The 27,445-nt window shown below is 41.0% G+C and overlaps 1 protein-coding gene and 1 long non-coding RNA gene across 5 annotated transcripts in view; both read right to left on the reverse strand.

Annotated features, from left to right (window-relative positions):
• Positions 1–11,281: 11,281 nt before the first annotated feature.
• Positions 11,282–13,845, reverse strand: LOC107184713. The gene is made up of 2 exons (XR_001515609.1): positions 11,650–13,845; positions 11,282–11,405 (listed from the first exon to the last, which is right to left on the reverse strand). It is a non-coding gene; the product is annotated as an uncharacterized LOC107184713 (long non-coding RNA).
• Positions 13,846–17,602: 3,757 nt separating this feature from the next.
• The window catches only part of FBXW2 (F-box and WD repeat domain containing 2), a 27,384-nt gene continuing 17,541 nt past the window's right edge, over positions 17,603–27,445 (reverse strand). For all 4 annotated transcript variants that reach the window (XM_006773984.2, XM_015570633.1, XM_006773983.2 and 1 more), the window contains 4 exons: positions 26,392–26,525; positions 23,507–23,593; positions 22,533–22,702; positions 17,603–18,290 (listed from right to left, as the gene is read on the reverse strand). In XM_006773984.2, the coding sequence (XP_006774047.1) occupies positions 18,002–18,290; positions 22,533–22,702; positions 23,507–23,593; positions 26,392–26,525 (680 nt within the window). In that variant the 3' untranslated portion in view covers positions 17,603–18,001. The remainder of the gene's footprint in view (positions 18,291–22,532; positions 22,703–23,506; positions 23,594–26,391; positions 26,526–27,445) is intronic.

The following is a 27,445-nucleotide window of genomic DNA, read 5'->3' on the forward strand; positions in this document are numbered from 1 at the left end:
CACGAACAACAAAATGTAAATTGGCATCACTCACCCACACTGGTCCTTACAATAGTAAGCTGTGGAGGGGGAAAGCACACCCAGACCCCCTGTCCTCGAGTGTCCCATCTCTGCCATGTCACCGTGATCAACAGAAGCTGGGCTTCCTGCAAGGGGCAGGCTGGGGACCACTGCCAGACTGTACTGCTGAGGGTACCTTGTGAGGACCCACTCAGAGGAGGAGAGAGGGCTCTCCTCCCAGTGACAAGGAGGAGCAGCAGTCTCATTGCAACTCCTTAAGTCAGTGATGGCGAACCTTTTGAGCTCAGCGTGTCAGCATTTTGAAAAACCCTAACTTAACTCGGGTGCCGTGTCACATATAGAAATTTTTTGATATTTGCAACCATAGTAAAACAAAGACTTATATTTTTGATATTTATTTTCTATATTTAAATGCCATTTAACAAAGAAAAATCAACCAAAAAGATGAGTTCAGCGGTGACACGCGTGTCATAGGTTCGCCATCACTGCCTTAAGTGCTCAGAGGGTGGGTCACAGCTGGGTTATGTAACCGTGATGAGAATCATGGATCAAGGTCATCATGAGGCCATGGACCCAGTCATTCATGAAGGTAATGGGTGACCTGTGGGATGGGTACCCTCTGCACTTGCTTGTGTGCCTGCTCAAGTCTCTCTTTTTTTTTTTTTTTTTAATATATTTTATTGATTTTTTACAGAGAGGAAGGGAGAGAGATAGAGAGCTAGAAACATCGATGAGAGAGAAACATCGATCAGCTGCCTCCTGCACATCTCCCACTGGGGATGTGCCCGCAGCCCAGGCACATGCCCCCGACCGGAACTGAACCTGGGACCCTCCAGTCCGCAGTCCGACGCTCCATCCACTAAGCCAAACCGGTTTCGGCTGCTCAAGTCTCTTGACAGCATTCAGCATCTTGGACAAAGGCTGACTTCTTTGAGAACTGCCTGATACTGTACTTCCCAGAGTAGGGAAGCAATGTGAATGCATTCAATTGAACCAATCCCATGAAACTTTTTTTCTTTCAATGTATGCATTCTATTGTTTTACTACAACCATTGTTATTCAAAATGCACATTGCAGCAAAACCAATGATGAACATGCAACCTTTAAATATTAAGGGGCCAGTCAGCCCCAAGGATGTTGGTCGTATGCCTGTAATTGTGATTCTTGTGTTGGGTTCTATCAATACACTTAGATGACATTATACATATAAAACATATAATATAATAAATAGAATATAAGTCATAATAAATAAGAATTTAGATTATATGTATTATTTCCAAATATCCTAAAGTTAAAGTGTATAATTTTTGTTAAATCAACACTTATAGGAAGGAATAATAAAGGCCGGTATTCTATGCTGTTCTGTGAAGTCACAGCACAGTGACTTCCATGTGCTGTGCCCCAGACCCTAACCTGCCCCATGAAGTGTGAGATAGTATTCAAAGTGTCCCTAATCTTACAGAGAAGTCTGAGGTTGTAGTTGTTGGGTCACAGCTAAGCTGCTGTCATAAAAGGACTCTAAAAAAATATAATAGGCCAAACATCATCCTCATCAATTAATTTCTCTCTTAAAAAACGGAACAGCCAGGCCAGGCTGGTGAAGTGACTGCTATAAACAGGAACCAGGCTCCCTGCTGCTCTGCCATCCCCTGGGGGAATCTCATTTGCTTAATTAAAGTTGGGTTGCTACTCTTGGGAAAGAGAAAAGAGCCAACATCCAACATAAAGAACTGAAGTTAGAGATGACCCAGAAAGTGTGCACATCACTTCCTTTTATACCCTATTAGTCCACCCCAACCACATCGCCAGCTGCTGCTGCAAGGGAGGCTAGGCAATGTGGTCTCCACTCTGCCCAGGAAGAGGAAGAGGAGGGAATTGGGGGAACAGGCAGCCATTGGCTACAAAGATTGTTTTTTAATTTAAGAAAATGTGTAACAACAGAATTATATCATAGTCCCATTAAACAACTACTGACATTTCTGTATGGCCCCTCCCACATTCAATATGTACATGTATTTTTACGAAGATGTAAAAATATGTGTATGCAATTTTATCTGCTACCAGAGCCTAATCAGTATGAAAATTACATTAGATTAAAACAATGATGTACTGTTTTTCATCTATGACATTAAACCACAGTAGCCAACAGGAGGTAGTAGAGAAATGGTCATTTTCAAATGTTACTAATGAGGGTGTCCATTTATACAACTTTTCTGGAGGGCAGTTTGGTAATAGATCTCAAAAGCTTTACAAATTTAACCCATGGGGGCAATTCAGAGATGTGAGTACAGATTTGCATAAAAGGCTAGCAAACAAAGCCTTATCTGTAACAGTAAAAAAATGGAACCAAGCTAAACATCCAACAGGGAATTGTTTAAATGAATTGTAACCCATCCATCCATACGATAGACTACTACCACACATCAATGAGAATCATGCTTTGGAAGAATATTAATTATATAAGAATTCTGATAATATACTAAGTGAGGAAAGCACATTGCAAAGCAGTATATATGCTCTGATTCCAATTTATTGCTTAACATTATTCAGAGATATGAAAAGGACTTGACTATTCACTCAAATGTTAACAGTAGTTCTTCTGGGTGAGTGGCATTAGGAGTGGTATTTATTTCCTTATTTATTATTTTTAGCATTTTTCAAAAAAAATTTGCCATGAACATATATTACTTTTATAATAAAGGGATTATTTAAAACTTAGAAATTTGACTTATAGAGTCCTATCACATTAGGGCAGAATGGATTCTCGGCAAAAACTCCCTTATATTCCAGATGGGGAAAGTGAGGTTCAGAGAGGGTGAGTTGCCTAAAGGAACACCATTAGTCAGAACTACTGGTCAGAACTGGGATTTGAACAGGTCTGTCTGCAGGGCTGGTATTCTTTTCACGGTGCCACACTAGAAAGAAGGTTCCTAGAAACAACTTGGCCCCTGGCAACTTACTGGTGTTGCAGTGTATGCAAAAACAAAATGTGCCTGGAAGTCTCTGGAGAACTTAAAATAACACACACACACACACACACACACACACACACACACACACCAAACTTCTGAAACAACCAGTGCCGATAAGGAAATGCACACTGGGAATACAAACATTCATCCCGATAGAGATAGGCTATGAGAACTTCATTCATTCATTAAAAAAAAAATTACTGAGCACCTGCTATATGACATTTTTGAGGCACTATATCCTGGTCATCAATGGTGAGCAGACACGATTTTTTTTTTTTTTTTTTTTTGGTGCTTGCAGTATTTAAATCCTGGTAATGGTTGTTGAACATCTATTTATTTTATACTCTACATTTTCACAGACCTCTTTGTCTGTTGTCTTACACCAACAGTATTAACCCCCACTTAATTGAGTTAGAGTCTAACTGGTATGCACTGTAACTAGGCACTATTTCCAATCTTACAACAACTCCATGAGAGAGCTATCATTAACCTCGTTTTACAGAGGAGAGAACTGAGAATCAGAGAGGTTAAGTGAATTTCCCAAGGTTACACAGATACTAAATGGCAGAGATGTTTTCCAATACATGTCTCTCTGCCCTTAAGTCCAGGGTCCTGTTCCCTGCACAGCAACTTCACCCTCCAATACCCACTCATCACAAAACCTAAATAAAGACCTAGACTCAATACATTTGGACCATCCAGACTTACTGAACTTACTGGGATGGTGTTCAAGAAGCTGCTGTTCTTAATAAGATCCCCACATACTTTACATATATGCTAAAGTTTAGGAACCACTGCCTTAATTTGTCACCTGGAATCCTACAGTTCAATCTTCCAAGAAAGGAACTATCCCCAGGCCCCAGGTTGCAAGTATTAATCCTCACATTCCACTAGGGAGCAGTATAAGCCAATGTGTCTAAGAAGCAGTACTACATTGTTGATGGGAGTGGAATGAATAAGTGATGACATTCATTCATTCACTGGACCAATAGTGAGAGCCTGCCAGGTGCTGGGCCCTGGGCTGGGCCCTGGTGGAGAATTCCTATAATTCTGCTGTTTACAAACGAGGAACGCTGCTTTGGAGCAATGTGTAGAAGAGAAAACGGGTTATAATATTTTGCATGTGAAGTTTATCTCCCTGCCCCTTGATTCTCTGTTGGCCTCCTGACTCGCTTTACCAAGAGAACCTGATGGAAGCAACTTGTGAAGTTCTGGAGCCTGGACCTTAAAGCCTTGCTGCTTAAACCTTTGTCCTCTTGGAAGGTCTCTGTCATCAAGAAGCCCAGGTTGAAAGACCAGGTAGAAAGACCCAGCTGCCCCTGCTCAGGTCCCAGACGTGTGGGTGAGGGAGGCCATCCACGACCATGCATCAGCAGACCAGCCACCAGCAACTGCAGCAGCCCAAGCAAACCTGGGAGCCCCACCGACCCAGTCAACCCACTGAACTGTGAGAAATAATAAATGTCGGTACAAAGACCCCCAAGCAGGAAAAATCTTGGTACACTCAGAATACAGCCTGGAGGCAGTGGCATGGGCTGAATGCAACATGTTCTATTTGAGATCACATTTTAACTTATTTAGAATTCTTTACAGTTCAGTTTTCCCACCACTCAGAACAGGGTAATGCCAGCCACTCTCATTCACTAAACGCTAACTCCAATGAATTTAGTCCTGAAGTATTAGTCGAAATGTGTTTCAAAAGTTATTTTTCTGGCTCTTGAATCAGCAAACTATTTTCCACTTTTTTGTAGTTCTCATTGTCTTTGATGTTTTCTTACAATGTTCAGAACCTGATTTTCAGATCTAGACTAATCCTCCAATAATATTAAATGGTTTATAGTCAGTTAAAAATAAATGATGGGGTCCCTAATAAGATAAACTAACACTGGGTGTTTTCTCTCTCTTCCTCAAAATTCATTCTGGGGGAATGAAGTGAAATGGAAGGATAGAGCTTTAAAATTTGCAAAACAAAATATAAGGAGCGGCTCTGGAGAGACATCTGTCTGGGATGGTGGGTGTGCTTGGGAGCTGGAAGAGGGTGCCTACAGGCAGGGGAAAGGCCAATGGAGGGACCAGAGAGGAGGAAGGCTGCAGGAAAGGCCTGGAAAGTTGGTCATTGCCTCACCCATTGCTGTCTGGGGATAAATACTGCCTGCCCCTTCCCTTCAGAGACCAGCATCACAAGCAGGCCACGTGTTGGCAAGCAAAAAGCCCCCATGAGAAGAAAAGTAAAATGGAGCTAGAGATTATGCCCCAGAGAGACTGCCTCCTTCCAGGGCTGCTGCCTACTGTGAATTTAAGGACAGTCCCTGAGCCGAGGATCAATCCCACCAGAAAAGGTGGGATTAAACCAGAGGGATCAGGAGTGATTGTGTGGGTCCTGGGGTTCTGTGACTGGGGTCTTATCCCCTCCTCTCTCCTTAAACTCGGTGAGAAGGACATAGACTAGAGCCTGGTCCTCAGCCCTTCCCCCAAACACTGCTCTACAGAGGAGTGCCCAGGGGAGCGTGAGCTCACAGACCAAACTAATTAGCCACCTGAGGAGCACAACCACATAACAGGAGGACAAATGTCTACAATAGGAAACAAAACAATTGGGATAGACTAGCCACTAATGGGAAGTGAACTTAGGAAAATAAGGATTTGAAAATTAAACCAAGAACAAGAAATCACTGTTTACAATTGTAATGATGTATCGTCCTATATAATAAAAGGCTAATATGCAAATAGACCGAATGGCGGAACAACCAGAGCAACTGAACAATCGAACAACCAGTCGCTATGACGTGCACTGACCACCAGGGGGCATGCACGGAACATGACGGGCATCAGCCATGGTGGGATGGTGGAGCAGGTGAGCAGGGGCGCCAGACCAAGGCAGGGCCCTGGTCACTGTCATTGGAGCAAGCCTCTGGTGTTACTAAAAATTCTTTATTCCTGCACACCACAGTCGCGCCCAGCGTTTGCACCCACTGCTGGCACCACTGCTCACACCCATTGCTGGAACCTGGCGCCGGCCCCGATCACTCGGCGCCATCAGCGGGTGCAAGTGGTGGCTGCCAGCCCCAATAGCCCCTCAGGGCTTCTCCACCTCCCCCTGCTCCTGAGGGGAGATCAGGGCCAGCAGCCGCTTCTCGCACCTGCTGCCAGCAACGGCCCCACTCACAACTGCAGCCGACACCAGAGCTGCCGCTCACACCTGCTGCTGGTGCCCAGTGCCGGTCCCAATCACTCGGCACCATCTGAGGGTTCGAGCGGCAGCTGCTGGCCCTATCACCCGAGGGCTTTTCCACCTCCCCCTGCTCCTGAGGGGTGATTGGGGCAGCAGCTGCCACTCACACCACTGACAATGCCAGCCCCGCTCGCACCTGCTGCTGGCGCTGGCACCAATCACTCCACACCTTCAGCGGGTGTGAGCAAGACCGGGACCATCAGTGTGTGGGAGCAGCAGTGGCAGGAGCAGGGCTGCCAGCAGACAGGGGACTGAGGGCCATGATGGGAGGGCCTGGGCCGGGGTGCAGAGGGTGAGCCAAGACCCATCCCTGTGCCTACTGCAGCCTTGTGGCCCACAGTTCCTTTCAAGGTGCACGAATTCGTGCACTGGACCCCTAGTTTAACATAAAATAAGCTGTCCATATTGAAAGTGTCCAATTTGATGAGTTTTGACATAAGTATACGTCTATGAAGCCATCACTATAATCAAGATAATGAACATCTCCATCACCAAAGGTTCCTTCTGGTCCTTGTAATCCATCCTTCCCTCTACCTCCATCCCCAGACAGCCACTGATCTGCTGTCACTAGAGGTTCATTTTACGAAGAGAAGTAGGCATAAATAGACATATAGTTTGCATTCTTTTGTGTATGACTTATTTCACGCAGCAGAATAATCTTGAAATTCATCCATGCTGTTGTATGTGTTGTTAGTTTTTCCTTTTTATTGAATAGTATTCCGTTGTGTGGATATACCTAAATTTGTTTATCTGCTTACCAATAGTAAAATACATTAGTTAAGATACTCTTAAAACTTTTGTACATTCTGAGTTCAGTCCTTCTAAATCACTTTTCAAGTCAAGATTGTCAATGTCTGTGATTTCCTATATATCTTTTATATTATCAAGAGCACTGCTGCCCTGGCTGGTTTGGCTCACTGGATAGAGCGTCGGCCTGGGGACTTAAGGGTCCCAGGTTCGATTCCGGTCAAGGGCATGTACCTTGGTTGCGGGCGCATCCCCAGTGGGGGGTGTGCAGGAGGCGGCTGATTGATGCTTCTCTCTCATCGATGTTTCTGGCTCTCTATCCCTTTCCCTTCCTCTCTGTAAAAAATCAATAATATATATATATATTTTTTAAAAGAGCACTACTTATAAAGCATTTTTTAAAATAATTTTATAAAAGAAATGCCTTTATTGCTGAGCTCTAAAGCCAGCTTTGCAATTATATGTGATGCTAACTTTTCTATACAGTTTTTTTTAATGTGGTAAAATATATACTAGATAAAATTTGCCATTTAAACCATTTTAAAGTGTACACTTCAGTGGCATTAATCACCTTTGGAATGTTGTGCAATCATCACCATTATCTATTTCTAAAATTTTTCATCGCCCTGAACAGAAACTCTGTATCCAATAAAGAATAACTCCCCATTCTCTCCTCCCCCAGCCTTGGTAACCTCTGATCTACTTTCTGTCTCTATACATTTGCTTATTCTAGATATTTCATATAAGTAGAATCATATAATGTGTCTTTTGAGTCTGGGTTCTATTCCCTAGCATGTTGAGATTCATCCATGTTGTAGCATGTATTAGAACTTTGTTTTTGTGGTTGAATAATATTGTACCATAGGTATGTATATACCACATTTTGTTATACATTCATCTGTTGACGGTTAGGTTGTTTCCACCTTGTAAATAATGCTGCTAAGAATATACAAGTATCTGTGAGTCTCTGTTTTCAATTCTTTTGGTTTTATATCTAGGAGTGGAATTGCTGGGCCATATGGTCATTCATCAAAGTGTTTTCCATAGAAGCTGTACCATTTCATATTCCCACCAGCAATGTCTGAGGATTCCAATTTCTCCAAGCTTGCCAACACTTCTTATCTCTTTAATAATAGCCAGGCTCATGAGTATGAGGTGGTATCTCATCGTCGTTTTAACTTGGTGCGCTTTCACTGCCTACCTATCATTTTGCTCCCTCTTAGCCCTCTTTCTGTGTTAATAACTTTGTATGGAATTTGGCCTTGATACTTTTCTATTGCTTATTTTTATGTGAAATTATTTCTCCTGACTTTTGGAATGAGGCTACATTCAGGAAGGATTTTCAACCTTCACAGAGCCTCCTCCTTTGCTGTTTTTGTGTGGCATTTAAAAATAAGGCAGCTCGCCTAGACCGTGTGGCTCAGTGGTTGAGCGCCGACCTATGAACCAGGAGGTCACTATTCAATTCCCTGTCAGGGCACATTCCCGGGGGGGTTGCAGGCTCGATCCCCAGTGGGGGGCATGCCGGAGGCAGCCCGTCGATGATTTCCTCTCATCATTGATGTTTCTGTCTCTCTCTCTGTTTCCCTGCCTCTCTGAAATCAATAAAAATATATTAAAAAGTAAAATAAATAAAAATAAGGCAACTTGCTTTCTGTGACTTCTTGCCTCTGGTCCTTATCCTTGGTTAGATCTGGCCCATCTCTTCCCTTGCCTTCAAATTCTGGTAGTGTTTTACCTGTTTCTATATGGACTATAAAGACCCCCATGAAAGAAACAGTCTCTGCGCCACCCTCACCACCCCCCATCTCTATCCTGCTCAATTTTGATTTTAGTTCCAGTTTTCCCTGGTATGGAGCCCTGTCCTGGAAGACAGCAGGTCAGTCTCATGAGCTTACTAGGGCTGCCCTGCTACAGCCCTTTCAGGTTTAGGCCCTTGCACCCACCCACAGTTGCAGGAGACAGAACCTCTCCAGCTTCAGTGGGCGTTTTTAAATTGGCTGCCCAACTCTTCAGTGATCACTATTTTGGGTTCTCCTGTTCTCAGGTCCATTACCTATTATCTCTGTTCCTTTCTTCCTTTTTTCCTTTTCTTCTTACAGAAATGCTGTTCTTGTGGAAGCGTTTGGTTTGCCCCATTTGCTTTATTTTGGGGTTTATAGGGTTACTTTGCCACCTGCTTTTATCGGTATTGTCTGGGTTATTTTGGTTTTGCTGTTTAGTTGGTTTTAGGTGGGGACTCAGAGATTGAAAAACTATGCTGCTACCACCAACAACCTGCTACTTTTGTGCTGAATTTTGTTGCTTAATGATCTGTCTTCAAATTCTGGCAGTGTCTTATATGTTCCTACCTTGACTATAAAGACCCCCATGAGTAGCCATACAATCCTAATACAACCTAAAACAAGAAGGATGAGTTTATGCAGACTGCCTGCTGATGTCTTGCCATGCCATGCCCTATAATAGCTGGGAATAAAGTAAAAGGCAATTCCAGTTTCAGAATGCATCCAGAGTGGCCGTAACCTTAAGTGTAAGGAAGTCCGTATGTATTCAAATAGCAACTGAATTCAGACCAACTCACAGCCAGATGCTATTCCCAAAAGTCCCAGTAGATGGCAGAATGGGTTAGATCAGTGGTTCTTAACCTTCTTAAGGCTGCAACCTTTAATATAGTTTCTCATGTTGTGGTGACCTCTAAGGCTGCGACCTTTAATATAGTTTCTCATGTTGTGGTTAAAATTATTTTTGTTGCTACTTCATAACTGTAATTTTGCTACTGTTATGAATCATAATGTAAATATCTGATATGCAGGATGTATTTTCATTGTTACAAATTGAACATAATTAGTGCATAGTGATTAATCACAAAAACAATATGTAATTATATATGTGTTTTCCAATGGTCTTAGGCGACCCCTGTGAAAGGGTCGTTCAACCCCCAAAGGGGTCTTGACCCAGAGGTTGAGAACCGCTGGGTTAGATAATAGTAGTGGTTCTCAACCTGAGTGGGCACCACAAGCACCTGCCAGACTCCAGCCTGAGTTTCTGATTGGTTAGGTCTGGGGTGGGGCCCAATATTTTGCATTCCTTCCAAGTTCCCAAGTGATGCCAATGTGCTGGAAGGAAACCACACCTGGAGAACACTGGATTATGGGAATCAATGTAGACTAATCCACAGCTCATTCACTCACACATCCATCTGACCCCTCCTTCTGAGTTTATTTACTGTGTACCAGTTCTAGATGATATGGGTATAGAGAGTAAGATACAATTCCTGTTCTCAGGACAGTCTTGTGAGGGAGGAAAAGAGAAATGAAGAAATTAACGCTTAGTCGTTTCTTCTAATGCTTACTTGTGTCAGCCTAGGCCCTAGGCTAATACACAACCTTTGAACATGCTTTTGTTTGCTTTACTTATTCCCTCTCATTTAGAGTTCCAGCTTTGTGTCCGTAAAACCTGAATGATCAACTGGCTCCAGAGTGGCCTTACGTGGCTAAATCTTCTGAACTAACAAACTCAGGAATGTTTGCTCTCCTGTGAAACTCTGATGGAAAATCTCCCTGAACTCAGAGAGGCCTGACATATAAACACACCTGACACAGCCCTTCCCTGACTCCGCATTAATGAGTAAAAACACTAGGATTACTATGTCCTTGGAGTCTCATTTGGTTGCCTTCTTGATGAATCCCTCATTTTAAGATTCAACAGTTAATTTTGGAAAAAATAAACCTTTTAATTCTTGATTCTCCATATTTTCCTTTAAATATTATTGATCACCTGTAATACATCTTCATTAGGAAAAGTTTAAAATAAAGATACAGTTTTATATATGCCCAGTGCTATTGATTAGCTCTCTTCTGAAGTGTTAGGTCTTACCAGGATTACTTTAACAGGCAATGCATAATTTGTGACATATTGCATTAATTACTGGGACTTAAATAGGAACTGTTGATAGGTTTGCTTGACACCAATCCTTTTTATGTAATGAAAGAAAATTTCAATGTATGCCTTGTGTCGTTTTATCTAAATTAGTGATGCCTAGAGTAATGAAATTGTATTTAAGACTCTTGTCTCAAAGTTTTCCATAGTATCTTAAAATGTAATGAAAATACATGGGTAACAGAAGACAGAATTCAAAAGAAATATAAATGAGCGCACATACAATACTTGTCTTCACATGTTAAAGACCTGTCAATTAAAGCAACTCTGAGATACCTTCTTTATACTTACTAAATTAGGAAGCATGTTTACAATAATTGCTCAAAAGTGATGGATGTTGTGTTGAAACATGCACACGCCAACCAGCAAGATGACAACATAAGTCCCTTTAATCCATTTGGAAGCCACATGATAAATATGAAGCAAAAGCCACCACAAGTTTCTTCTTGGACACAGAGGAGGTTTCTGAGAAATCAGAAATGTTCTTTCTTGCCCTGACTGGTTTGGCTCAGTGGATAGAGCGTTGGACTGCGGACTGAAAGGTCCCAGGTTCGATTCCGGTCAAGGGCATGTACCTTGGTTGCGGGCACATTCCCAGTAGGAGGTGTGCAGGAGGCAGCTGATCAATGTTTCTCTCTCATTGATGTTTCTAACTCTCTATCTCTCTCCCTTCCTCTATGTAAAAAATCAATAAAAAGTTAAAAAAAAAAAAAAAAGAAAGAAATGTTCTTTCTTGACCTGGGCAGTGGTTAGTTGGGTGTTCACTTTATAATTATTCAGTAAACTGTGTGTGTGTGTGTGTGTGTGTGTGTGTGTGTTTTATGTGCCCTTTCTTCTAACAAAAATGTTAAGAAAAAAATTTCCTTTGCTTTTACCAATAAGTTCATCTCGGGAACACGTTCTAAGGAAATATGAGCAAAGAACTTCTCTGTAGCATTATCTAAACAGCAAAACTGGAAACTATCCACCAAAATATGAATGGTTTATCAAATTATAGGTAGTAAAGAAGTATTACAAAGTATTGTGGTAATTGCAAAGACTCAAAACACATTTCTGATAGCAGAATGCAAAACAACGACTTGCAATCACATAAATCTATACACATGTGCGTAAGGATTAGATGTGAATATTAAAAATCATTACAATAAAGGAACGTTGGGTAATTTTCTCTGTAATTTGGTGTTATCGTTATTTTACCACAAAGAGAACAGAACATGTGGTTAAAATGCAAACAAAGCACAAGGACCTTCCACTGGCAAGGACTACTTATGTCTAATCAAGAGTGATCATCAAACATTCTGCCCAATGTACACAGAACACTGTAGATGTTTATCGATACGGCAGAACAAGGAGACCTAAGAGAAGAAGAGCCTTGTGTAATTGGTCTTTCATTTTTTTTCAGTGCTGATATTCTCAGTCATTTTTTCTCCATAACACACAGCCTCTAAGATAATCCACGAAATTTATTAGAATATCTCATCAAGAACTTATTGAGCATTGGGTAAGAACTCAATCTTACAGTGATGCTGGGGAGACAAGGTATTCACCTAAATTGTGAAAAATGTATGGATCAAGGGTGAAAGTTAATGCTTTGCCAACTGCAAAAGGCTCTTTGGATGAATTGCCAAATACATTGCACAACTGTCCTAGGCAAAGAGGTTGAGTCAGTGGGGGATGGTAGTCAGCAGAGCTCCAAAGGTAGTGGAAGGTCAACCAGGTCCTGAAGGCTGGCCCTAAAGGCTAGCCCCAGGACAGGTGGAGAGGCACAGAGGGCGTTCGCAGGAGGGTGGGGGAAGAGTCAAAGTGCAAAGCCAGGAAAAGAAAGAACAAGAACTGTCTGAAGAGATGAGCTGGGGCTCAGCAATTAGCCACTTTTCCAAGCCTCAGCTTTCTTATTGGTAAAAGAGGAATTAAAATCTGCCCTATAATGGTGCTTTTGAGGAGCAAAGGTACAGGGCCATGTCTGATGACAAGGAGTCCTACAAATTTAAATTAAGAAGAATGAACCAAGTCGGGCATGTGCTGAGTAGAGGGCAAAAGAGAGGAAGATGATTCCAAGGTCCCGGAACTACGTAATGGTACTTTATTTTTCCTTTCCATTTACATCTACACTTGAGAGTCACCAAAATTCCTTCCTTGCATTTTACTTTTAAACATATTGTTTTCCCTCTTGGATCTCATCCAAAATCATTATATTGTCAGGCTTACACTCTAGTACATGCAGAAAAAGTAAAGGGACAGAGCCACTTCCGATCACAGGCCATTCCATCTCTAAAAACACATTCTAAAACACATTCACTTATGAAAAGTCCCCTCTGAATTGGTTGTAGGGGGGAGGGGGAGATAAGAAAATAGTCTTAACTACAGAGTGTATTTTTAAGGAAATGCAGTTTTATTAATTTCAAGTACAAATAGTAATTTGAGCTTGGCTAACCAAATGTTGCCTAATTGAGGAACCTGTTTTAATGTATAGATATAAATGACTTATAGTTAGCACGATCACTCATGGGTAAAAGGAAGTTCTGATGCATGAAAATAACGTCCTGTCTTATGGAGACACCTTGTACCCCAATCACTCCACTAATTAAGCAGTTCTTACTCCCCCTGTCCCACAGACAGTTCAAATATAAACTTCCCCTCATTCCCACTGGATCACAACATACATCAAATTAGGGAAACATGAGTTGATGAAATTGGCCACATTGCCTAGATGCTGGATTGGTGAGACCAGCCTTTTTCAACCTGAGCCTTCTCATCGAGAGTACTACATCTAAATTAGTGAAATATGTCTGTTCATAATGTGAGTACAGGGACTCCAAAAAACTGTTGAGTTTGTTATCATCTGAATAATTTGCCTGGTTTAAAAATGCAAACACAGCCCTAGCCACTTTGGCTCAGTAGATAGAGCATCGGCCTGCAGACTGAAGGGTCCCAACTTCTATTCTGATCAAGGGCACATGCCTGGGGTTGCGGGCTCAATCCCCAGTAGGGGGTGTACAGAAGGCAGCCGATCAATGATTCTTTCTCATCATTGATGTTTCTATCTCTCCCTCTCCCTTCCTCTCTGAAATCAATAAAAATATATTTTTTATAAATGCCAACACATTTTTATTTGAGCACAATCCTGAAGAGAAGTAGCTGATTCTTTCAGCTATAATAATTCAGTGGGTTTACAATGGTCAGGCCTGTAGCACTAACTTTAAGCAAGGAAACCATCCAGAGAAGTCTGGAAACAACATTGAAACAACTTGACAGCAAAACGCCTTTTTGTAGGAGCATGATCATTCAGCCTGATTAGGCTGATGGGAGTGGCCCAAGACTATTCGGTCACCCACATGAGGACTGATCCTGAAAAAATTTACAGGGAAGCTCTGGTCAGAGACCCTGCCAAACACCCCTAGTGGGCATTTCTGTTCCTTTTATCAGACACTCCATCTGGGGACTGAGTAATTCTCAACAGTATCTTGGTTGTCTTCAACATCCTGGCAACCACCAGCATAACCAGATACAAAGGCTGCGTAGGACTGACCTAAAAGGGCTTCCCTCCTATCCTGACAACTCCGTGTCCCTAAAGAGAAGGGTGACAGTGTGTCCTACCCCAGGCTGCATCCTGGAGCAGTGATCTGATTCTGCACATTTCCCTGCACAGAAAGGCAGGTGATTCCGTCACCTAGGCCTACAAGAGACCCAGGGAAGGAGGCCCAGAAAGCTAGAAATGATGGTGGGAAGACACACCTCGAGGGTCCCAAGAAGCCAGGGCACGCAAAGCTTCAAGGAGCTAGCTGGCTGGATTTGGCCAAAGCAAGTAAAGCCAGACTCCACTATCCTCAGTTTCTTTTGCTTGGGCAAAATGTCTTATCTAACTGAAACAATTTCTTCATGTCAAAAATAATACTGTTTCCAAATGTATTTCTTTTCTCCCTAAGATATTTTATAAATACAGAGCAGTGGTCATTCTCCTGAGAGCAAATACTAGTATAATCACACAATCCTCAATTACACTTTACGCTAAGCGTTTTCAATGGCCAGAATAATTTTTAAACTACGAAAAATTAAGTGCAAACCTTAAAACTGAACAGCAACAGTCCTCACCTTCCACTCATGAGAAGCTGTCCAAACATGTGAACCTTCCTTTGAACTTCTTCGAAGTGGAGCCCCTTCTCTGAAGGAAGTCTATTTCTCTGCTAGGTGTGAAAGTCAGGTGAGAACCAGTTTTGACAACAATGATGGCTCAAATAATAGGGCCAGGCCGGATGAAACTAGCTTTCTTTGCAATGGGAACAAAGTTGGCTACCAACCTCATGCTCACGCAGCTGTCCCTGGACCCCTGCACCCTGGGTTCTCATGTGCCTGTATGAACCCGAGAGAAGCCCTCCCTTCTCTTCCACCAAACTCGGGGTCACTCAAGATATCCAATGCGCATAAAGAAGGATGGAGTCCATCTGCTCCTAACTTTGGAATTTTTCAGAAATGAGAATTTCACAAAAGAAGATGCAGAGGCAAACTCTTGCCTCCGAGCTAAGGAAGCAGACATCGGCGTGTGGGGAAGGCGGCCCCCTGACTCAGTGAAAGGAAGCTAAGCAACCACCGCTTCTTATCCCTTGGCTTCTTTCGCTGACTCCCCACTTGGTTCGATCTTTTTAAAGGATGAGTTGGTATTCCATTTTTATAAAAGCTGGCAATAGTATGACTAAATCTAGCATCTATAAAGCAATTAAGTAAAATGCCCCGGTACAATAAATGCAGCTGTGAGGACTCAGTTAGGACTCCAACCCCTGCCCCAAGGACTGCTGTCAAAATCGGCCCCACTAAGCACCACCTTGGTAACTTCCATATTCACACTGCACACAGAAGGGGAACACACCATACAAATTTCAGGTTTACCATTTCCAAAAAAATTTCCCTCAAATGACTATTATTATGAATTACTTGCTCTTTGAAGCTACTGAATATATCTCAAAATGAGGTGGGATAGGAATGGTCATGAAATCAGTAATCTGTTATTTGTTTAGCCGCATTAGAGGGAAAAAGTCATTTACCCTCACCACTGCCCAGTCTCCTGAGGCTCCTGCAAAACAGACTCCAGCTGCAATTCCATTTCTTTAGAGGACCAAGCAGAGCTCACAACAACTCAGTATGAGATGGATGAAGATACTGTTCTTTTACCTAATTCCTTTAGTGTCAACATGGATATATAACTAAACCTGTCCTTGAAAATGACCATCAATTCTCTAAACTTCACAGCAGTCAGAGGTCCAATGTCAGGCTCTTGCTAATGCAGCTTCTGGGAAAGCTGTGTCCCCACTATAAAGGGGTTCTCTCCTGGGAACTCCTTTTCCCCACCTATAATGGATATGCTTTATATTATAGTCAGCAAGAAGAATGAATAACTCATGTTCCCAGGCAGAAGCACTCACTGAGGTGCTAGTTCTTGTGTTGTCTTTCCTGTCTGTGAATGAAACATGACCCTTCACTCCTCTATAACACAATGGACACTTGAATGGTCAGACAATTATGGTAAAACATTTCCACTGCTGAAGCACAGTATTCTTTAACTTTATAGCAATGAGAGGTGGAGGACACCAACTGACAGCCCATAGACACGATTTGTTTAGCACACTGTATTTTAAATTATCTTCAATTAGTTGGAAATGTTTTTTAAAACCAGGAAATTTCCAGTAAAATTTTGGATTTCTACTTCCTCTTCAAAAATCAGACCCAACATTGAGCTCATTAATGCCTAACACTTGTGCTGAGTAACTGCCCTATTCAATAAGCTTTCCATGGTTCAGCTCAATCCTACCCAGCATGCATCACTCATTTATGTTATCTGCATGTTGAGTTTGTGAACCCTAATCTAGGGCAATTCCTTCATTGTAAATCTGATTTAAAAAAAAAAAAAAAGAGGGCCCAGGGACAGAAAGCTAATCTGCCTGAAGCCACACATCAAGTTGGAGACAAAAGGGGAAGATACCAGGGACAGGTACCTTTCTAACATAGCACATTGCCTTTCATTTCTATAGATCCACAACTCCTATAAGCATTTCTTCCACCAATTATTTACATCTTCTAAGTGGAATATGTGCATTTTCTACATTCTCCTTTTAGCCATCCTTTTCATATATTTGATTTCCTTATAGATGACAACTGTATCAGTAATTTCATTTATATATTATCGCCAACCCCAAAGAAACAAATTAGGAATCAGACAAAACAAAAATGTCAACTTCTGCACAACTTAGCAGATGCAGGACCAGAAAGAATCTTACAAATCACTTAGCTTAACAACTAGCTATACAGACAGGAGAATGAGGCCAGGGAAGTGATATGCCTAGGTAAGGGAGCCAGTCTTCAATCTTCCACTCCACCATGTCACCTCTGTGCAGTCACCTGGGAGACCGAGAACCAGCTTGCTCCAGATATAAACAGAAATGACAGAACTCCCTCACAGCTCAGCTGTGGCTAACGTTGACTCTGCCAAGAACCAGAGATCAGACTACTAGTACATTACAATCAATCAATTTATAGACCTGGATTTGTACTGGAAGACAGATTTTCTTTAGAACTGGTATTTGGTGGAAAGTTTTGAATGTCACAGGACTTGGTGGTCTTTATAACACTGGTTGTTATAAAAGCTAAGCTCCATGTGAGAAAGTTGCTGTAAAACATCATAGCACCATTGCTTCAACTTCAAAAGAAAAAAAGGCAATGATAAAAAGCTTTAATAATAGACTGAATGTGTTTTTATAGGCAACCAATTAGCATATTAATGAACCATTTAAATTTCTTTACTTAAAACCAATATTCAAGAAAGATGAACCCAAAATGCATACTCTTACTCTGACCAAAGTAACTAAATACAAATGAAGTCGATGTTGTATCCATTAGCATGCTGTGATGTATGTCAGTAAAACGAGCCCTCCCCCACCCAGAGCCCTGGCCCCCTGGCAAACATAGGTAAATGATTGTGCACTGCGTGATGATACCATTAGGTGAGAACTTTGGTTCATGCAGTCGGCTGCCATAGAGGTTGCACTCAAACCCTGCGGCCCCGGCACCCAAAGTCAGTCAGCGGTGGTGGCTCATGGCATCAGCCGTGCTCCTTCCACAACACCAGGTGAATACTGTGATCAGGCATGCTGGTGGCAAAGACCAAGCCCGTGTCATTGTGCCCATCCAGTCCATTCAGCCAGGAAGCTTCGCCTGCCAGGAAGCTTGAGCCTCTCTTTGACTTCCTGTACTCTGGCAGGGGCCAACGGCTAATCAGGCTCTCTGTCCGCAAGTCCATGATATATAGGTAGCGGTTGTCAAACAGCAGGGCAAAGACATCTCCAAAACCAAGCAAGGCCAAGTTTGCTATCTCGGGAGTCTTGATAACTCTACAAGGATGAGAATAAGTAACATGAACCAGAAGGCAACTAACTTTGCTTTTGTTTATGCTACTGTAATCTTTTCTGGAGACATTTAAAAGCAATACACAATTCAAGCAAATTTAGAGAGTTAAATGAAAGTTTTTGATAAAAAGGAAAATACAAGGACAAAAAGTTCAGCCTACTTTAAAATGGGGGGGGGGGAGTGGGTAAGAGTTCATAATAATATGATAACACAGGCATGTAAGGAGAAAGGTGGTATTTGATGAACAGTTGTAAAAGCACAAATGCCCATCCAAGCTGGAAAGGATCTCTCATATTCTCATGTGACATTTTCATTTCCAAGATGTAAAGACTAAAGTCCAGCCAGGATAAATATACTTTGTCTAAAGATTCACAACTCATCAAGTACTACCAGACAGAACTCAAATGTAAGACTCAAGTCTTACCACTAGCTGAAAAGATTTATTCATCAAATCCTAGAGCACTGGCCTAGGGGCTATTCTCAGCAGGTAGCAAATACATAGGTTCTTCTTTAAAACAGTAGAAACTAGAAATATTAAGTTTCCCAAATAATCCAGAAACATTAATAATGTATTCATAAGTATTTGCTAGAGAATATGGGGAGTTGGAAGGACAACCTTAACCTTCTCAGGTTCACAGTTGCTAAAACATCAATGACAAAGATATAAAATTGGAAGGATCTAGGTACAGGGTAGCCAAGAAAAAACTTTAAGTCTCTGTTGTCTATATACTTAGTGAGGTAAAAGATGGACAAGAAAAGTTGATGTTATCTTTAGAGGCCCTAGGAAAAGAACTACAGGATGAGGGATCTACAAATTCTGTCCTGGACAATAAGTTTGGGCCCCATGAGAGGCTAGGTTAGCCTATGCTTTAACAAGGACGCTACCATCTAGTGTTATGTCCAAGAGGTCAACCAGATGGCAGGACCTGGTAACCAGAAAAAGTTACAAACAGCTGAAGAAGATTGGCTGAGAGGGGGAGAAAGAGAATTGGCAGGGACAGAGAAAGTATACACGATCATCACCTTTAAGGAGTAAAGGATGTGTGAGAGGCAAGACATTATAAACTCTAGAAGAGAAAATAGGGCCCAAGGGAAAGGTATGAGGGAGGGGATTTAGTAGTGAAGAAGGCCTGTTTCTCACACTCAATCTGTCCAAGACTGAACTTATTAGCCCAACCTGTTTCTCTTCTTTATTTCCTTGGTTGCTCATTCACCCAGTTGCTCAAGCTAGGAAGCATGGCAACCATCCACCTCTTCTCCTTACTGAAGCCATAAATTCAAACACCAAGATCTACTGATTTTACATCCTAAATTTTCCCAATTCATTTATGACTATCAGAAATGCCACCATTCTGAGCTAAGACATCATCTTTCAACTGCACTACTACCAAGAGTTTTCAATTGGTCTCCCTATATCTATTCATGGCCCCTTTCAATCAGTTAAGCTCACACTAAAATCTAATCCTATTACCAGCTCATTTACATTTCTAAACCCTTCTATGGCTCTTTACAGAACTCACATCTTCAGCCACACTGGCCTTCTTTCAGTTCCTTAAACGCACCTGGCAGGCTCCTTCAGTCTCAGAGCCTCCCAGACTGGTCTCTCAGTCTACAATGCTCTTCACTGTGTCCCTGGCGCTGAGTCAATGCAAATACTCATCCTTAGGGCTCAGCCCAAACTCTTCCTCAAGGAAGCTTTCCCTTATTCCTCAAACTAGGTAAGATCTCAAAGTACCTAATACTATGTTGCTCTTATCACAACCATCAAAACATCTGTATGTTATTAGCTACTTAATGTCAATCTTCCATTCTGCTGGCTAGTAATTTCCAGTTTGATAAGTATTTCTGCTAGTACCCAGGATACCTCACAATGCCTAACACAGGGAGGTACTCAATAAATATCTGCTAACGAACAGAGCAATGGTGCAATGAACACAGACAAATAAAAATTCCTACAAAAGAGATCTGAAAGAAACTGGGAAAAACAGCAAGAAAATCTGTTAAGTCCCACATCAATGCAAAGCAGGAAATAATCAGAAACTTAGAAAACTAGGGGATAGGACTTTAGCCTAGTAAAGGTGAGATCCTGTGACTCCAAAGACTGAAGCACAAATATGCTGCAGAATAGAATACAGGTTTTGACAGGCTCACAGTAACACCTTTTGATGACTTGAGAATTATAAAAGGACATCCCTGTGGTGCAGTCCTAGTTCAAGTGACTGCACCTTAGATGAACTGAACGTCTTACTGCCCTTTGTGCTTTCCTTTTTTCAGTTCGCTTCTAAGAGTAAATAGCCCTACCTGGTCTTGGCAACTGAGGCCACAGGATTAGTACTAAGATTTCAAAAGAGGTTGTTTTATTTGTGTTTGAGGGGAAGGGGAACCAAGAGATAAAACAGCCCCCTTTCAAAGAAAAATCTGAACCTATCACTTCCTAGCAGCAAACAATCTTGTAGATTTACTACTTAAAGCTAGTGGCTCCAAATACCAAAACCTAAAAGAACTTTCACTGGGACTCTGGACTCTTTACTGTATATTCTGAGTAAGAACACATGAGAAAGGATAAAATTAAAACCTTTAGAGACTCTAAGCATTTAAAAGACAGAGATACCTCATTTTACCTTACCTTTACATCATTTCCTCCCCAATTTTAATTCAAAACACAAACAAAATTAAACTGTAAATGATCTGATTTCCCCATGATGACTACTTAGATTTTTTCTTTTTGCAAAGTATCAAGTTCTTTCAAAAGTTCCTTCTCTATGGCTTGATGGTATTTTAAGCACATGCTTGCTGGATGACCCAGCTATGGATGAATGGATGGATGGATGAATAGATGGATAAATGATGGATGCTGAACTAGAGTGTGCTGTGGGATATTGGTTAAGGCCCCTATGCTCTCTCATCTTCAGTTTCCACATCTATAAGATGAAGGGCTTGGACTAGTTTTCCAGGATCTGTTCTGGTCTTTTTTTCCTCAAAGCATAGACAGCTTGGAAACCTAATTGGTTAGAAATGTAGTCTGCCTTCAGGGAGACATAAATGGGGTTGTTACAACCTTTATGAGCGAGAGACAGGGCCCATCAAAGTCCCGTTGGCTAATAGGCTCAGATCCCATACGAGCTGACCTCAAACAGTCATGCATAAAAACAATGAAGAGAATGTTCAATTTTCTCTACTTCCCCAACCCAGCACTTCCTGAACCATACTGTGAAACACTAACTCTGTGTGCTGTTAATAAGTGTTCCTCAAAAAAAAAAAAAAAAAAAAAAAAAAGTGTGCAGGAGGCAGCTGATTGATATTTCTCTCTCATCAACGTTTCTAACTCTCTATCCCTCTCCTTTCCTCTCTGTAAAAAAATCAATAATATATATTTTAAAAAAAATAAATAAGAAAGGAGCTTTAGTACTATGAATGTTAGGTACAGTAGATTAAACAAATTCAAACAGGTTTCTTTATGTAGGGCTTCTCAGAGCTATTAGTAATAAATACCTACCAGGTCTTGTGCTAGGTCCTCATTATAGGCATTTCATTTACTCTTTATTTTACAGGTGAGAAACTAAGGCAGAGAGGTTAAGAACCTGACATAATATCACACAGCTCATAAGCGATGGCACTAGATCTTAAATCAAGGTTTGTTTACCATCAAAGTAAGTTCTCTTAATCACCGTATGGTACTCGCTTCCATTAGCCTCCAAATGCTAACAGATACCACCAATCTCCAAGAGGGGTCTCACAAAATTATTTGTCCATGGACCTTTTATTATTTATTTCTCTGCAAGTCTATTTTTCTCTAAATACCTGTGTTTCTACTAGTCAACAGAAGGCCACTCAATCCTTCAATAAAAAATTTCAACTAACTAGGAAGCAGAAATTAAAATATTAGAACTAGAGATGTAAAAGACCTTTCCATCCAAGACCCTCATTTTCCAGAAAAGCTTGTTAACTTCTGAAAGAGGCAGTAACTCAGAGTAAAGGGAAGAATTAGATTCTAATCTAGATCTTCTAGGAGGTTCTAGCATATAAACCTTTCTCATTATGCCTCTAAAACATTTTTATGTCTGGGGTTTTCAGCATATAACCCTGTTTATAACTGATGTAAAGATTTCCTCAAAGCAAGTGACTGGTTTACCCAATATTTAGTCTTGTCTTTACTATTAAACTGCAACAAAAAAATAAAGAAACCGCAAAGAACTGTCAAAGGTAAAGGTCCAAGGAAACATTACCTGAGAATATCATAACTGGCAAAGTCCCATTGGTAGAGGCCCAGTGCTGAACTACAGACGATGTATTTGCCATCAAAATGAAGTCTTGGCTGCAGGCAGATACTTCTATCCTCAGAGACAGACAGTGTCTTTAAGCACTTGCAGTTGATTTCTCTCCCAATTGGCCAAATCTACAGATAAAATCAGGAGAGATGACAGACGCATCACCATAGAAAAGCATGTTCCCTTAATGTGGCTTTTGACTGCTGACGTGAGATATAAAGTGAAGTAAACTGGAAAAAAAGGTTTTACAGTTGAGTTCAAACTCTGATTCTGCATGTGCTGTGCTGCCTTGGATAAAATATTTAATCTCTCTGAACCTCAGTTCCCACAATGAGGATAATAAATGCCTACCACATGGAACAATTTTAAAGGTGCCCTAAAAACATATGTAAGATTGCTCTGTTAACTTTTTGCAATTTTTTTTTATCACACAAATAAATGTTTATATTTTCATAGTTCAGACCTAAGAATTAAGGAGGGTAGAAGATACATGTCATAAAAAAACAGAATATGTTAAAGATTATTTTCTGTTCTTCATTTTAAAATTAGAGTTAGCCCTGGCCTGTGTGGTTCAGTTGGTTGAGCATTGTTCCATGCACCAAAAGTTCGCCAGTTCGATTCCCAATCAGGTCATATGCCCCGGTTGGGCTCGATCCCCAGGAGGCAGTCGGTGGATGTTTCTCTCACATTGTGTTCATTCTCTCTCTCTCAATAAAAAACAAAACACACACATGTACACATAAAACAAATAAAAATCAGGGTTAGAAACTGCCCATAACATAGAGATAATGAATAATTCCCCTTGCAATAAGTTTAAAATGTCTTGGACTAAGACATTTCTGTTACCATGAAACTTAATTTTAATTTAATTTTAATGTTCTTATACTGGTCAGTCTTCTTTGATGACAAAATAATAGAGAGAAAAACCTTACCTTGATCTCATATTTGTCTGCACTTAAGAGGATGTAGTCTCCAGGGCTGTGCAAGAGAGACTTAACTTTGCACTTCTGCAAAACCACCTAGAAATATAAATATCCACATTACAGAACGATCTTTTTAATGCTACTGTTACCTTGCTTTTTTAAAAAAATTAAAATATGAGAAAGAGCTTGAAATGATATTGTATGCTAAAGTAACTGAGCTAAAACTCTACGACCAAGTTAACCTCCACCAAGGGTTTTACTACAACCAGTCTCTAAATTATCAGCAGAATCTAAAATGTCCAATGTTGGCAGCATTTAATGTTGGCTTTGGTCTGGAAGCAAACATTAGGACTAGTTTTAAAAACTGTAAAATGTTACTTTATAGAAAATGTGAGGAACAGAAAAAAGCCCACAGACATAGAAAAAAATACAAATCATCTGTTTTCATAGGCATGTGCATTATAAAGAAAAAAGCACTGGACTTAGGACTAAAATCTGCCATATACTGACTTTGTAGCATTGGACAAGACCAACTAATCTTTTTCTCATTTTCCTCATCTTTAAATAGGGGATGAGACATTACCTAAGACATCATAATCAGAGTCCTGGCCCCAAGTCCACTGTTTTTAACACAATACCGAATTGCCTTATGTAACTTCTATAAATACTCAACGTGCCCTGGCTGGTGTGGCTCAGATGATTGGAGCCACCAAATTTCATGCACCAAAAAGTGGCAGGTTTGATACCCAGGTTGCAGGTTCAATCCCTGGTCGGGGTATGCACAGGAGGAAACTGTTTCTCTCTCACACTGATGTTTCTCCCTCTCTCCTTCTCTCTCCCTTCCTCTCTTTAAAAAAATAAAAATAAGTAAAATATAACACATAAATACTCAATGTGCCCAATACGGGAGTATTTTCCCAATTTATTATGATGGTAAAACAGGCATAACATAAAATGTACTATCTTAACAGTTTTTACGGTTTAGTGGTCTTATCAACCTTCTCACAAACTGCTCTCCTTTAGCTCCACCTATTTCAGAAAGACACAATCATCATCCAATCTAAAACCCACTAGTCACCTCTGACTCTCCTCTGTTCCCCATGAGTTGGCAAGTTTAACTGGCTTTTCTTAAAGACATACCCTTCATGTGTGCCCTCCTCTTTCTTTATTGCTGCAAAACTCCAAGCTCTGGATATCTTTTGCTTAGAATACTGCAAAAGCCTAAGTGACCACCTGTATCCATCTGTGCCCCACTCAAACCCACTTTTTTCTTAGCAGTTACTTTCTTCCTGTATGTGCCCTTACTGGGGATTTAACCTGCAACCTTGACAAATCAGGACAATGCTCTAACCTACTGACCTACCCAGCAAGGGAGCAGTTATTTTCTTAAAATATGAATCACACCAAAACCTTTCACAGTACGTATTCACCAATGCTTTCTGCTATACTTGTGACATCCAAAATCCTTAAAATGGCCGTCATACATGATGGCCACTGTCGTACACCTCCTCCAAGAACTGCACAGCTCCACTGGCCTTCTAGGTCATCAAATGTTCTCTGTTCTTTTCCACACCAGGGCCTGTGCCACACTGCACCCTCTGAAACACTCCACTACACAGCTACCTCCAATTTATTCTTCACATTTTGTCCCTTCTCAAAAAGCTTTCCCTGAGCCAATTAGATACCTTCCTAGATTTTTTTCTCAGACAACACTACACTTTGCCTCATAGCACTTAACACAATGTGTAATTATGTATTTACACGTGAAGTTACTATTTATTAAGTATTTCTCCTTCTAGACTAACATTTGTGTCAGGCCTCAGTCTGTGTGGCTCATTCCTTCATCCTCAGCCTCTCACAGAATAGCATGGGAGGTTCAAATGTTTCTGCATGGCATTTCCATTATTAATACTGCATTCCAAAGAAGCATCGAACAGACTGTCAAACTACAGCGGGAAGGTAGGGGAGAGTTGGGGGGGGAGGGGGGTAAGAGATCAACCGAAGGATTTGTATGCATGCCATGCATATAAGCACAACCAACAGATGCAAGACACTGGGGGCTGGGGGGAGTGAGGGCAAGTACAGGGAGGGGAGGTAGAGAAGGATAGGGGGAGGTCAATGGGGGAGGGAGTAGACATGTACTACTATTTGTAATACCTTAAACAAACAAAAAGTTGAAAAAAAATTACTGCATTCCATCTTCACAGCAATATTTTATTGAAAACTAGAAAACATCACAATATTCTCCTAAAGATCCTATACATGTTTATTTATTCTACTTCTTGCAATTATTTGTTTTTTCAAAATGAAAGTGGCTTTTCTGACTAAAAAAAGAAATACACTTATCCTAAAAGGGAAAAAAGCACCCACAATTCCACAAGAAATAATTGTCTTCAACATTTTGGTGCATGAACACATTCAGAAAATGGTGTCATATTCTATATAGTTTTTTGTATGTGACCTGTTTTATTTGCTCCCTGTACACACCTACTATTGAAAACAATAGGTGTTGGAAAACAGTTCAATATGATTCCTGCACAAAATTCCAAAATACAATGCATAGAGGAAGCAGCTCAGGTCTCTAGGCTATAATCCAATGACCAGCTTCTACAAATTAAGGCTGCTGTAAAATTATTAGGAAATTCACGTATCTGTTTCTTTCATCTTATCTCTAGGCAGTGGCTTGTTATCAATTGTGGGCATTTTTCCATGTCCATAAGTCATTCACATTTATAGTGTCTTTTACATGCTGGTCACTGTTATACACCATCATGCTTTGTGATTGTATTTATTCCATCTTATGGCTTACTTACCACTTCTAAGGCAGCATGCACCATCCCGTCCCCCACCCCCACAAAACCTGATGTTAAGATTTCTTTTGCAAGTCTTCCTACCTTGGTAACCCATTCTGTGTGCCCGGTGAGTGTGTTCAGGCATGTCCCAGCAGATAAAGCCCATACTTTCACAGTGAAGTCTGCAGAGCCACTCACCAAGATATCAAGTTCATCATTGTAGTCGACACTAAATACTAATATATAACAGACACAAAGTTAAAACATGCTTGTCTGAGTCTTTTATAACAGAGTTCAACAGAGTTTAATAGCGTTTATTCTCCCTAGCTGCCCAATTTTATAATTTCTCAGCCAGAGTACAATAAGAATGGTACCACTCAAGTAGCAACTTTATAAAAAAAATACGCATTTCAAAATTCTTGTTGTTATTATTCTAAGAATGGAAAAGTCTCTGAACTAATCACCTTTTATGCCTGTGTTAGCTTCAAAGTGAGAGGTAAAACCAGTTTTGGAGAAAATGGCATTTCTTCTCAAGAATGTCTGTCTGACACTACACAAAACTTATCTAGCTTATGCAGGAAAATAGAACTCAGGTGGCCCTAGTCATATTTGCATTATTTATTGCAGTCAGACAAAACATCAAGAATGTAAGCTGCAAACCAACATCTATACTCAAGAAAAGCCATTGTAATGAGAAAACAAAACACAAACAAGGATCTCAAAGGTCAGACTAAGCCATTCTCTCAAAACTGTCTGCATTTCTTCACAGCAATACGTCCAGCACCTAAAACAGTGCCTGAGTATATAGCAAGTGCTCAAATATTTTTCAATGTCTACCAAACTCTAAAGGGATGTTAGAGACCCAAAGATAAAGACATTGGTCTTTTCTTTTTTTTATTGATTTTTTTTTTTCAGAGAGGAAGGGAGAGGGATAGAGAGAAACATCAATGAGAGAGAAACATCGATCAGCTGCCTCCTGCACACCTACTGGGGATGTGCCCGCAACCAAGGTACATGCCCTTGGCCGGAATCAAAACCTGGGACCTTTCAGTCCACAGGCCGACACTCTATCCACTGAGCCAAACCAGTTAAAGCTGGTCTTTTCTTTAAGGGCCTCAATCTAAGTAAGCCGTGGAGGAAGTGGGGGGGGGGGGGC

The sequence above is a fragment of the Myotis davidii genome, unplaced genomic scaffold, assembly GCF_000327345.1.
Source record: "Myotis davidii unplaced genomic scaffold, ASM32734v1 scaffold964, whole genome shotgun sequence".
Lineage (NCBI taxonomy): Eukaryota > Metazoa > Chordata > Mammalia > Chiroptera > Vespertilionidae > Myotis > Myotis davidii.